The 13,696-nt window shown below is 37.4% G+C and overlaps 1 protein-coding gene across 1 annotated transcript; it reads left to right on the top strand.

Moving 5' to 3' along the window:
• LOC18773188 (protein transport protein SEC24) lies at window positions 4,778–13,696 on the top strand. Its single transcript, XM_007208368.2, has 14 exons — window positions 4,778–5,229; window positions 5,378–5,440; window positions 6,516–6,569; window positions 6,665–6,837; window positions 7,002–7,188; window positions 7,338–7,483; window positions 7,564–7,718; window positions 8,026–8,107; window positions 8,191–8,306; window positions 9,252–9,350; window positions 10,198–10,321; window positions 12,048–12,325; window positions 12,693–12,907; window positions 13,019–13,696. The coding sequence occupies exons 1-14, from the start codon at window positions 4,902–4,904 to the stop codon at window positions 13,237–13,239; spliced, it is 2,241 nt and encodes a 746-aa protein (XP_007208430.1). The 5' UTR covers window positions 4,778–4,901; the 3' UTR covers window positions 13,240–13,696.

Here is a 13,696-nt window from a genome sequence, read left to right as displayed (position 1 = left end):
TGTCTGAATACATTCTGAAGACAACTGTATGTTCGAAGACATTTCAAAGGCAATCATATGTCCGAAGGCAACCTGGATGTTTGAAGACATCAATATCTGCAAAGGCAACCATATTTCTAAAGGCAACTGGGATGTCCGAAGACATCAATATCTTCAAAGGCAACAATATTTCCGAAGGCAACACAATCCAATTTTAAACAATTTAACACATATATAAAAATAAACATAGATATATCATGCTCGAAAAGTAAAAGTGATAGAACAATAATTCATAAACAGTTAATAAACCTCTCCTACGAAAATACCAATTTAAAATCAAACAACCAAACCAATAACACTTCATAACCAAAAGGTCCCGATCGGGCCGACGAGGCCCACCATCTAGGTCAATTAGGCTTGCGAGGCCCACGACCTCCTATTTCTAATACGAAAGTTCCTATAGGTCCAACAAAGTCTACTAAACAAGTCTCAAAAGTTTGGTCTCGATCGAGCGGTCGAATCTAAGCCAATCACATGAACAGACGACGATTGGTTCGCCTAACCCTAGAATCATTGACTTGGAGTATCCGGGACTCCGATTATCGATTTTTTAAGCTCCTACACGATCCTACAGGTCCAGGGAACAACATAAGTAAAATTGGAACCAATTTAAAGGTCTGAACCTATTGAATCCGGATATCGCTTAATATGTGCAATATCTGTTCGATAGTCAAATGGTAACCAACTTCAAATCCGAGCATATTGTCGTGCTTGGGACGACATGGGGAGTATTTCATAACATAATGAGCTGCCACTCGTAGCCGATAGCGGTGGGTGGCTTGAGAGATTTTTCTGCTATAGAAAATCTCCAAATCACTAGCCAATCTCCATACTAACGTGTTGAGCTATAAAAGTAGCCGGAGTAACCCGAAACATGGACGAACTGTTGGCCTAAAATGGGTATTTTGATTGACTTCTAAAACTCCAAAATCGATCCAAACCATTGACATAAACAGCTAGATCATGGAAAAAGGATGAAGAATCATACCTCACTAGATGGAAACGGTGGCCGGAGTCGCCGAAAACGGCGTCGGAAGCTTCGAAAATCGAAGACACTTCCAGTCGTTCCAGCCGAAATTCCTTGGGTTTTTGAGCTGGGAAAAGGGGTGGGTTAGGTAGAGGACAAAGAGACGAAGATTTTGGGACCAATCTCGCCTAAAACGATCACCGGACGGCGACGAAATCTCCAGTCAAAGCGATGGCGTGGCTAGGTAGGAGAGACATAAGTCGTGAGAGAGGAGAGAGAGAAAAAATGAGAGAGATAGATAGAGAGAGAGAGAGAGAGAGAGAGAGAGAGATGTCAGCTTTTAAAATTTTAACTTCACAAAAATTACGGTTGTGCCACTGCACTTCCGTAGATCATAACTTCTTCGTTTCAACTCTGATTTTGGCCCACCACGTGTCTACGAACTCGTGAGCTCGAGTAAGCAAAAGAATCTAGAAAATTTCCAAAATGAGCCCTGAGAAAAAAAAATAACTCTAAACCACCAAGGAACCCTGAGGTTAAAGTTGTCATTTCACTTTAGAATATTTAAAATTAATTTAAATTTCATAATGGAATGTTACAGAAACAAAAGTTTAAGACTTGTGAGATGATTCATTGAAGGAGATCCAATTCCTACATTGGTGCATTCATTGTAAGAGAAGCTTAGAAACAGTGGATCATATGTTCTTACATTATCCAATGACTTTGAGTTTGTGTTTGCAAGTGTTTATGGAGTTTGAGATTAGTTGGGTTGTATCGAGAGACTGTTTTTCCTTGTTTTTTGAGAAGCATAAACTTCGAGGAAAAGGAAAGAAACCAAGGTTTTGCGTGATTGCATTGTAATGACTAGTTTTTGGATGTTTAGTTGGAGCGAAACATATTGATTTTCGAAGACCATGTACGTAGAGATAGAGAGGAGTTATGGGAGAAAGTTAGGCAATGGTCTATACTATGGGCACAATTTCTAAGAACTTTAGAGATTTATCTTTTAGGATTATTTGTTTATATTGGAAAGTAGCCATCCACTAATTTTTCCAGGCCAGGTTAGTTTTCCTTTAGATTTGTCTGTATGCTAGAAGTTTGGGGATATGGTTTTCGTGTAGTTGGTATACTTATGTTTTAGCCTTCTTTTGTGGTCATCTTGACTACTTATGTATTTTATTGTTATATGTAATAAAAATTTCTTTCTTTAAAAAAAATATATAATTAGGGTAAACTCGTACAAGTTTAATTTACTAAATTATAAAATAAAAAATCCACCTAAGTAATTATATAGAAGCAGTTACTCTCCACTCCAGGCACATTCCTCTTTTTACTCCCGACTCCACCCATATCTCTCTTTTTTCTGTTGTCTTTTCAGTTTTATTTATATGTTTTATATAGGACAAATTACAAACAAACAAAAAAACCCCAAACTATGGGGTCATTTTTAAGTTCATACCCATTTTTGGGGACATGTACAATTACATTATCAAACTTGCAGAAAATCTACAATTTTACCCCTTATGTTACCTAAATTGTTAGTGAATCTGTTAAATACTTGTTTGTCAAAAGTAGGACCCATTTTTTAATAACATGGACTTCCACGTGGACAAAAAAATAATTTAAAAAAATACTTTTATTGTTTAAATTAATTAAAAAATTAAAAATTAAAAATTAAAAAAGTAACCCAACAGCGAGATCTACACAGGCCCTTAACCCTCAGGCCGCACACCCTGTACTGTAACATCCCACATTGACCAACGGAGATGGGGTGATGTGCCTTATATGTACATGCCCACCTCCATCTAGCATGAGGCCTTTTGGGAGCTCACTGGCTTCGGATTCCATGGGACCTCCAAAGTTAAGCGAGTTTGGGCTATAGCAATTCCATGATGGGTGACCCACTGGGAAGTTGCTCGTGAGTTCTCAAAAACAAAACTGTGAGGGCAGGGGGGCCCAAAACGGACAATATCTTGCTATGATGGAGCCGATCAGGGATGTGACAGAATGATATTAGAGCCACTTTGTCGTGTGGTGCGAGTGTGTCGACGAGGACGTCAGGCCCCTAAGGGGATGGATTGTAACATCCCATATCGATCAACGGAGAGGGGGTGATGTGACTTATATGTACATGCCCACATCATCTAGCACGAGGCCTTTTGGGAGCTCACTAGGTTCCGATTCCATAGGAACTACAAAGTTATGCGAGTTTGGGCTAGAGCAATTCCAGGATAGGTGATTCACTGGGAAATTGCTCGTGAGTTCCCAAAAACAAAACTGTAAGGGCATGGAGGCTCAAAGCGGACAATATCGTGTTGCGGCGGAGCCAATCCGGGATGTGTAGGAGGTTGGGCGACGAGAGAGGAGAGGGGTGACTAGTTTCTTTAGGTAGGGGGAGGAGGGATATTGTTTTTCATTTTTGTTTTGATTTTAAAATTTTAATGAAAGTAGATAATATTTTATTAGATTTTATCCACGTGGAAGTCCATGCCATTAAAAAAATATGTCCTACTTGTGACACGAAATATTTAAGGGATTCACTAACTGTTCAAGTAACGGACAATGGTGGACATACGAATATTTACAAGAGTGGGCTTTTTTGTTGTTGAGTCAATTATAAGTCCTATTTTTGGACAAAAAATAAATTATAAGAAGCAATATTTCCTACTGTATATTTCCTTCAGATTAACAAATGTGGTATACTTTTTTACTAATTCAGAATATTTCCTTCAGATTAAAAACTATTTGCAGAATTCATTAAAAAAATAAACTATTTCAAAGAGATATTTAAACAAAGAAACCTACAACAAACAAAGAAAACCCAAAAAATCAAATACCAAAATTTAGAAGCTCAGACTAAGAGCAATTTGAATCTCATGGACTTTGGGTCGGCATAGTAATTCATTGAGGGACGGTCCATATTTCAATATTTCCAAAAGAAGCAAAATCAATAAAATCGAAAAAACAAAATCAGAGTAGGCTAGCTTTACTTTAGTAACTAAAGTTTTAAGTTTTAATAAACAATTTGACCAAGAAAAACTTTAATAATTAAAGTATTAAAGTATTCGACCGTGGATATATCTGCGGTGAGGTGGAATGACTATTATTTAATTTTCCTGTATGGAGATTACACAACTAAGCCTAATTTGTTTATCTCCGAAGTCAATATTGGGCTAAAGCCTACTCTAGCACAAGCGTGGATCCGCTCTTGGTAATGAAGAAGGGAAATTGAATATGTAAAAGTCCTCAAAAATAGATATAAACTTGAAAATGACCCCATAATTTAGGAGTTTTTTTGTAATCTACCCAACGTCGACATCTCATCCCCGCCATAGTTGACGGTGTCGGCATCGATGCTGGCACTCCAATCCTTTGCATCCTCATGCCCCCCTCCCGTGCTCAAACTCCCTCACCATCCCTTTATCTATGTTCACACTGGTCTCCATTGTTTTCAATGTGAAGAGAGAGAGAATCGGCGATTATGGCAGGGAAGAGAGGTATAGGTGCTGGCCGATGCCGTTTTATAGTTCTAGCATGACTTGGACAAAATGCAAGTTGTTTTTTTAATCGTTGGGATGCCAACTCAGTGTCACTCCATGTGAATTTCAGGTATTGGGCTGGCCCGATTCAAACTTCTAAACTTGGCGCAGCCCGGATCCTCTTTATCCGATGTGGCTGTCTAAAGCATCAGACGCCAAATCCTCAAATACTTTTCTGACGTGGCACAAAAGCACTGGATTACCTATGTGGCGCTTCCCCCAGCAGTAGGCTAACATGCGCAACCTCTAACCTGCACCCATCCAAACTCTCATCCGCCGTTTGTACGCCGAGAAAAACCGGAAAAGAAAAGAAAAGAAAAGAAAAAAACAAACAAAAAACCCACTCTCTCAGAACTATGGCGGTTCGAGCCACTGTGTCGCGGTTCCCGATCGACGCTGGGGCCCACGAGAGCTCAGGCATACCATGGGGCGTTTCGGTGACGCCATTCGCGACCAAGGACGAGAACGGCCAATCCCCAGTGTATGGATCTGACGGTGAGCTGTTGCCGAGATGCGAGAACTGCTGGGCCTATTTCAACACGTACTGCGAGCTCGACCAGTGGTCATGGAACTGTGCCCTATGTGGAAACCCGCAGGGACTTTCTTCTCAGGCCATAGCTCGATACTCTCATCCTGAGTCTTGCCCCGAGATGATGTCCTCGTTCGTGGATCTGGAGCTTCCTGGTTAGTCGATTTGCCACACTTTCGAATTATTAGTGTCTCTGTTTGGTTGCCGAGATAAACGAACTAAAATTCGAACTCCGAGTGCTCGAATTTGGGTTTCTTGATTTTCATTGCTAATTTCTGTTTCTGGTTTTTTTTAATTGTGCAGTGGAGGAGTCGGATGAAGCAATGCAACCTCGCCCGGTTTATGTTGCGGCCATTGATTTGTCCTGTAAGTGGTGAACTCTTGGTCATTTGGTGCTTGAAAGTTCATGTCATTAGGTTGAAGTTGTACATTGCAGTTTATCACAATGATAACGTTGCCGTGAGAAAGTGATAAGTTGGCATAACTGTCTTTTATTGTGGTCTGTTTTTTATATTACAATTGGTAGTACTTAGAAGAAATAAGATGATAATGTATAGAGCTGAAGGATTTCTTGTCATGTCTTTGGGCTGTGCCAGTGTTGATGACAATGAGAGTCGGTGTTTATTGTGTCAGATGCAGAAATTTCTCCTAATGGTTTATGAGTTGGTTTAGTTAGGGGTATATGCTTTAAGATATAGAATTTGAAGCTTAATCTCGTGAGTACATGTGTCACCAAAACTACGGATCCATTTGGATGGCGTGGTTCCAAATCTAGGGATTTAGATAATATTATAAGGTCAAATTGTTTGTTTAGACTACTACAATCCATGTATGCTAAGATTTGAATAAGGAGGAAATGAAGAGAACAAATAGATTTCAAATGACTTTTTGTAAATAGTCATTTCACATCCATTCCAAATGTACTACATCTAGTTATTTCAAAAGATTTTGTTTAGAATACAGCAATCTTTTAATAAATTTGAAAGGTGTTGTTTAGGTTTGCGCCTAGTTACATATTGCACTTATCCTTTTCTGATTATGGAAACCAAAGATGATGTTAAGGATGTAACCATGTTGTGATTGCCACCATCTGGTTCATTTCAAGTTAAAGTAACATTTATGTTCTTCAGGACAACTATTTTGCAGACTATTTTTAGAAAGATACACATGGCAGTTTTTGTCAAGGCATTTACATATACTAACTATGAAGAACTTAATTCTTGAATTTTTTAAATTTGAGGTTTGTGATCTGTGCAGTTTTTGTCACTAATAGGCTTATTGAAAGAAATTTCCTCTCAGCTAAATATTTTTCGTGTTCTTTCTGGTCTATTGTATGTTTCTTGATCTGTGCATTCTTTTCTGGAAATGTTCATTTATTTTTCAATTGCTTCTAAGATTTATCAGATCACTGACAATTTATCTTTTATGGATTTTACTTCAGCTTCAGAAGAATTTTTAGAACTTACTAAAAGTGCATTGCTGGCCTCTTTGGAAGGTTGGTTGATAATTGTTATGTGAAAATGATTTTATTTGTTTGTTTCTTCATGAATGCTGACAGCTAAACTCTCTTTTTTTCAATTTCTATCACAGCTCTTGCGCCTGGTTCTCTGTTTGGTCTTGCTGCATTTAGCCATAAACTAGGGTTGTATGATGTTCAAGGACCTATACCAGTTGTGAAGAATGTCTTCATTCCCCCGGAAACAGAGGGCACCTTTCCAATTGAGCTTGAAGATGTCATGCCTTTGTCACAGTTCCTGGCGCCAGTATGTCTTCCATTGTGTTTTCTGGCTCTTACTTCTTTATGTGCAATGTATTTCATCATTGAGTGATTGGGTTGTTCGAGTACAATTTGTTCAGAACTCAAAATCACAGTTTTATGTATGATTTAGTTTTGGTTTCTGAGCTAAATTCAGTAACTTTGTTACAGGTGGAAACTTGTAAGGACCGTATTGGATCTGCACTTGAAACACTTAGACCAACAACGTCATGGGAAAGAACAACGGCAGCTGGTCAAGGACTTGAGGGTGTTTTGATGGGCGGGCGGGGTTTTGGGGTGGCAATGGAAGCCATTTTGAACTACCTTGGATCAGAATATGGAAGCACATTTGCATTAGGTGCGGGATAAATCTCAAACTCATGAATTGTTTTTGGTACCTTAATGCTCTGATATAAGCAAAGTTTCAAATCTTTTTCTTTTCATCATATGATTTGAAAAGCCTGAGTCAGTGACACAGGTTGTTGTCTCCTTTGAATGTAACTGCAGGCAGAGTCTTTGCTTTTTTGTCTGGCCCTCCTGATTATGGAGCTGGGCAATTAGATACAAGACGTTATGGAGAACAATATGCTAGTAAGAGAGAGGATGCGGACCGTGCATTGCTTCCTGAGCAGACGCCATTCTACAGAGATCTGGTAATTTAATCTTTTACTTATCTTTGTTATCGTCTTTTGGGTTTTTTTTTTGGAAATGTAAGGTTTGACATATTTTACAGGCTGCTGTCGCTGTTCAAGCAGGTGTTTGCGTGGATATTTTTGCTGTTACAAATGAGTATACAGATTTGGCTTCTCTGAAGTTTCTTAGTGTAGAAAGTGGAGGCTCATTGTATTTATATTCAAATGCTGATGATTCAACTCTTCCTCAGGACATGTGAGTATGCGATAGAAAATACATTGCAATTATTTCGACTTGCATACATGTGTATGTGAACAATTATGTATATTGGAGACAAAAGTATTAGGTTCTTTTTAAATAATTTTTATTTTTATTTTTAATATATATAAAAGAGATATTTGATACAATTATAGAGTGACTCACTTCACCCTCAGATAGAATAAATAAGCAATGTAGGCTTCCAGAATCATAATATACTTTGGAGAGTGCACTAATATCAGACGGGGTGTTTTGGTTGTTTGAATATCTAGGTTTTAATTACTGTCATATGCAATATTTGCAGGTACCGAATGCTAAGTCGACCTTATGCATTTGGTTGTGTACTGCGGTTGAGGACATCTTCTGAGTTCAAAACCGGCCACTCTGTGAGTTTCATGTTGTTTGATGTTACAATTACAATTTACAACTGTACCATTTGCTTATTGTATTTCTTTTTTATATATTGCAGTATGGTCATTTCTTCCCAGATCCACAGTATGAGAATGTTCAACATATTATCTGTTGTGATTCTTATGCCACATATGCTTATGACTTTGAGTTTGAAGATACCAAGGGATTTGCAAGGTAAGTATACACCTTAGGTTGCAATCTTGGTATCTATCCTTTGGCTAAACACAAATGATACTTGATGACTATATATTACTTGAGTTTGAAGATACCAAGGGGTTCCCAGTGATGGTTATTAAAACCTATTACTTGAAAGTCGTAATTTTTTTTTTTCGTTATCGTAGTTGTTATTTTCTTTTTAAGCTTTTGGTCTCCCCACCTTGAAGAATCCTGAAAGCAGCTTTTATGCCACTACCGACCTCCATCAATTTCGGGCAGCATTTACTAATTTCTCAATTCTTTTTATACCAACTTTCTATCTCTCTGGCGCAATATGCCATTTAGTGAAAATGTTCAATTCATTGTTAGTTTCTATATCAAGTTATTCTAGATTATGTACCCTAAAATTTTCTCTAGACGTCCAAACTTGAACAATGTTTTTTTTTCTTTTCTTTTTTGCAATACAAGTTTACACATTTGCAAAATAACTAAAAAGCCCTAAACAGGATACTTTTGTCTGTAAATACTGCATATAAACATTTCTAAACAGAATCAAGTTAAAAAGTTAGAGATGGGAAGAGATCTCTTCCCGCTCACTGCTACTGTTTTTCCCCTCTCTCCTGTCGCGCTCCCCTCCCCTATCCTCTCTTTCATTAGTTCGGTATATTTTCATACAGCTTAAAGCATGATTCACATAAAAGTGAATGCTATTTCATTAAGATATTATAGCTTGTGCCAATCATCTGTTGCTTTCCAAAACTAGTATCTTTTTTTGTCATCACTGGGGATTTCCACGTTGTTTTGATATTTTCTAGCCCTCATCTCTCTGGTTATAGCAACACATGTAGCTTTTAATTATTGAGCAGCACTTTCACTGCATGATATCACTTACTGATATAAAGCCCAATGTTTGCTTCATGTGCATGTCTAATCCAATTCTGGTGGGACTGTTGTATTTTGCAGACATGGATCAGAGCCTCCTATTATACAGATTGCATTCCAATACACAGTTGTTCTGCCCCCTGAGGAGCTCTCTGATTCAGGATTGGTTTCCTCAAGTAGGTATGGTTAGTTTACTTACAGCAGTCTGTAAGTTGGTAATCTTGTTTGTTTTCTTTTAATAAATGAACTATCCTACCTCAGGCGACATCTTGCATTTTTTTATTTTGGCTAATTCAACACTTTGTTGCATTTTGTCTACACTTTACAGAAAATGCAAGGTCAAGTAGTTATTTTACTTGAGTACATTGATAGAAGTTACTTATCTTATGCTTGTCTCTGATTGATGCCAATTTTCTATACCCGAGCCTTAAAAGATGTTTCTTCTAAATTCTAAATCTTTTATGGAAAATCTTAGCTCTGAAGAAGAATTTTGTCCAACCATCATCTTTTCTATGTCATCTTTGACACCATATCCCAGGTTTTTAATACCATCTCTACTCTCTTGTACCATTAGTTACGCCCTTTTTTTCCAGGGTTGCCTCATGGTGCTTCTTATTATAGTTTTAAATGTTTTCATTGAAAATCCAATAATTTTCATTGCATTATGCAAAAGAACTTACAATGGTTCATGAGAAATACTAAGATTGAGTAAGAGGATCTTAGGATACTACAGGTTCATACAAAAAAGTTGGGCATTTCGGTGCAGTTCGTTCTGCTAAAAATGGCTTTTTTAATGATTGACTCCACATTTCATTAGTTATTTGGGGATTTTTTTTTTTGGGTGATGATTTGCTCTCTAGAATGTTAAATTCTATGTGTTCATTACTTTCTCCCCTCCATAATGATTGCGTCTGTGTCATGTTGCCACCACTACCACCCTTGCAATTATTTTCACTTTTTAAATTTACTAAATTTTTATATTTTAATTTAAATGCTTTTGGTCTGAACATGCTGAATGTTTATGTAGAGGCAAGCATTCCCTCAAACGACGACTAAGGATTCGAACTTTACAATGTGGAGTTGCCCAAAATATAAATGAACTCTATGACAGTGTTGATCCTGAAGTGGTTCTGTCATTGCTTGTTCACAAGGTATGTGTGTATTACCATCCCAGCAGTTTTGTGCCTTAGTTTTTGTTAATATTGTAATTTTGTCTCTGTTCACGTGGCTCTATCGTACTCCATGTAAAGTATATGATGATTCCTGGCATAACTGTTCGTGTTGTTTTTCTTCAAGCCAATCAAAGGATTGTTTAGCATTATTATGTGAACTGTATTTTGAGGTTTCTATGAGGAACAATTTATTTTTTCTTAAATAATTTATGCACTAAACTGCACTATAGAAATGGGTTGTGTTAGAAAACTCCAGCAAGCTGTGTTGTTGACATGATAACTTGCTATTCTTTGTTTCTGCACTTTTTTCCTTCTAAAGAATATCCCCCGTTTACATTGATGCCCAAGAAAAAAATTTGATTATCCGATGAAGATATTTTCATCTGATGATTGTATGTTCATCCTTTAAAACAAATTCTAGAGACAAAACTACGACTAGCATATAGTTATTCACTGAGCCTCAACCGCATGTGAGAGGACTAGTTTTGAGGAGACACTTAGTGTCATGTTCTTGTTTTCAACTAATACCCATAAGCCATATAAACTGGTGGCTTATCACCTGCCTGAAGGGTAACAAACAAATGTAAAGATTATTGTCTTAAGACTAACCCTTCATGTGACCTACCATTCTGGATTAAAAAAATAGAGTTGTTTGAGTTATGTGGAAACCAGGAAAAAGGATGACACCTGACTAAAATCCTTAGCAGCATGAATTGGGAAAACATGTGAAGTGGTCGAAGAAATCTAAACTATGATCTTCTATGTCAAAAATGGACACATGCATCTCAAAATAGCCGAATTACAAGCTCCGAGGTTATTATGCAACATCATTGTGGTAGATGAAATATAACTGCGAAGGTGTTTAGATACATTTAATCCTTTTATTGTAATTGAGACTATGTTGGTGAATTCTGTTTGGAGCTTGATTAATAGACGGTCCTAAGTATTTGTTCTACGGGACTCCATTTGGTAATGATTTCTTTAGTTGTACCATTTTCACCAAATGGGTGCAAACATGAAATATAATTCTGCATTTGCTTGACATAGTGTTGCTTGTTTAATATCTCACTCTTACAAGCTTGTGGGGGGCCTGACACCAAGACAATGGTTTGTACTACTGTATGTTGGAGTGAGATTATCTTCAACTTAGGCTGTTCTCTTTTTGTTCCCCGAACTGGAGGTTTAAATCTCCTCGCAGTAGCAGATCCTGTGGATGAGGTTTCCTAGAGGCTAGAGATATAAGATATACTTACACTAACAAATCACATTTAAGAGACTATTTACTGATGTCAGAGGCTCTTTTGTCTTTTATGTGGTTAATAATAAATTACTCTCATTCATTCCTCTAATCTAATATATCCTATGTCTGGAAGCGAAGCGGCAAGAAAAGGAAGACTATAGAGGCGCCTATTCTATTTTTTATTCCCTTCTTGTAGATTCACTCCCTCCTAGTGTAGATTAACTTGATTTTTGTGTATATGTAGTTAATAGAAGTCTTACTGGCTCTATATTTTTTTTCTTTTAAAAATAACGATAAAATATGTGTATTTGTGTGATAGTATAACACTCATTCCCAAGTTTGGGAATGTTGTGGGAATAGGACGCACAAACACAAGTGTTGTTACATGTACTGAAAACGTAATTTTTATTGTCATCACTTAACAATTCTGACCAATTGTTTATCATAAATTTGTTAATTCTTTAGGTTATATTAGCCTCTCTGGAGCAAGGGGTTCGGGAAGGCAGAATGTTGCTTCATGATTGGCTTGTGATCCTAACAGCTCAATACAATGAAGCTTATAAACTTGTTCAACTCAAGAATGGAAGTTCTGTAATTGGTCAGGTTGATGTTGCATTCTCACAATGTCCAGAACTACAGTCCTTACCGCGCTTAGTTTTTGCATTGCTCCGAAACCCTCTGCTCCGTTTTCATGAAGAAGGTGTTCATCCCGACTTCCGAATCTACCTGCAGTGTCTTTTTAGGTATTTGATGCACAAACTGATACCATTAAAATGTTTTCCAGGTTTCTGTTACTAGGTTATAACTATCAATTTTGAACTATTGGATTAAATTTTGCAACTTGTTTTGCCTTATGCTCTCCTCTTACACATAACCATTCTTGTTGCTATTTTGTGTGACAGGTCTTATATGTCAAAAAATTGATAGCTATTCTCTTTGAAGTCATTTTTATTCAATTGATGTTCTGGTTTTATGTAATTTTGGGCTCGTGAAGTTGAAATTTCTTTTGCCATGAAATTTATATTATTGCAGTTGATTCTTGAGGAATTATTTGTGCTCTTTTCTGTTCTGATGAAACATCAACTCAGCAATTCTTTCAATTTTGTGCAGCGCACTGGAACCAAGTTCACTCCATCGAGCCGTGTATCCAGTGCTGACCTCCTATTCCACTCCAGATAAACAAGCATACCCACGACATTCACTTAGTCGTGCTGCACTGATTACGAGTGGTAGTCCTATATTTTTCCTTGATGCATTTACGACTCTAATTGTGTTTTATTCTTCAACGGCAGACCCTACACTTCCTTTTCCTCCACCCCATGATTGTAAGTTCTCTACAAATTTCCTTGCTGCTTTCTTAGCAAATAGATGGTTATCAAAATCAAAAGAATCTTTGTTGTGCAAGTGCTTCACGTCTAACACAAGATGTCTTTTAGGTTTGTTGCGGACTGTGATCAACAAATTAAAGCAAGAGAGATGTGTCACCCCCAAACTCATATTTATCAGAGGAGGGAAGGATGATGCCACAGCTTTTGAAAACTATCTTATTGAGGAACAGGACGTCAACGGAAGTGGTCTGACGAGCGTTATGGGTTTTGTTTCCTTTCTTGAAGATGTTACACAGGGTGTGTTAGAATACATGAAATCTGGTATCTGAATTTCATCACAAAGTACAGGACAGAGGGTACATTTAGCCAGGGTGCTTAAATCACAGGTCTTGATACTGAGTGTACAGACCACTTGTTTAAGCTTTGTATGGCCATCGAGGTAGGGAATTTCTATTCTCCTGGTTGAATCAGCCGGGCAGCTGTTTCTAGTCCTTTTCTTAAGCTCCCTACGTGGTACAAATTATACAGAAATCACATTCACTGTCATAGTTGTTGTAAAACATAGTTGCAGGCATGTAAGAGCTCAACATTTCTGGTCAAATCATGAATATAGGTTTAGCTAACTGTGCTAAAAGTGGCCTTTGCATTGGCCATTGCTTGGTATAAAACAATGTAGTAAAAGTGAAAATTTTGTTAGTTCCTTGAATTTTTTGCTTTTCATTCTAACAGTGGCGATATATGTTTTATTCTTTCCTTCTGAAGACTTTTCATTCTTCAGTCTCGAAA

The sequence above is a fragment of the Prunus persica genome, chromosome G6 (genome assembly GCF_000346465.2).
Source record: "Prunus persica cultivar Lovell chromosome G6, Prunus_persica_NCBIv2, whole genome shotgun sequence".
In the NCBI taxonomy this organism is placed as follows: Eukaryota; Viridiplantae; Streptophyta; class Magnoliopsida; order Rosales; family Rosaceae; genus Prunus; species Prunus persica.
Note: the sequence above shows the minus strand (reverse complement) of the source record. Positions and strands in the feature narration are given on the sequence as shown.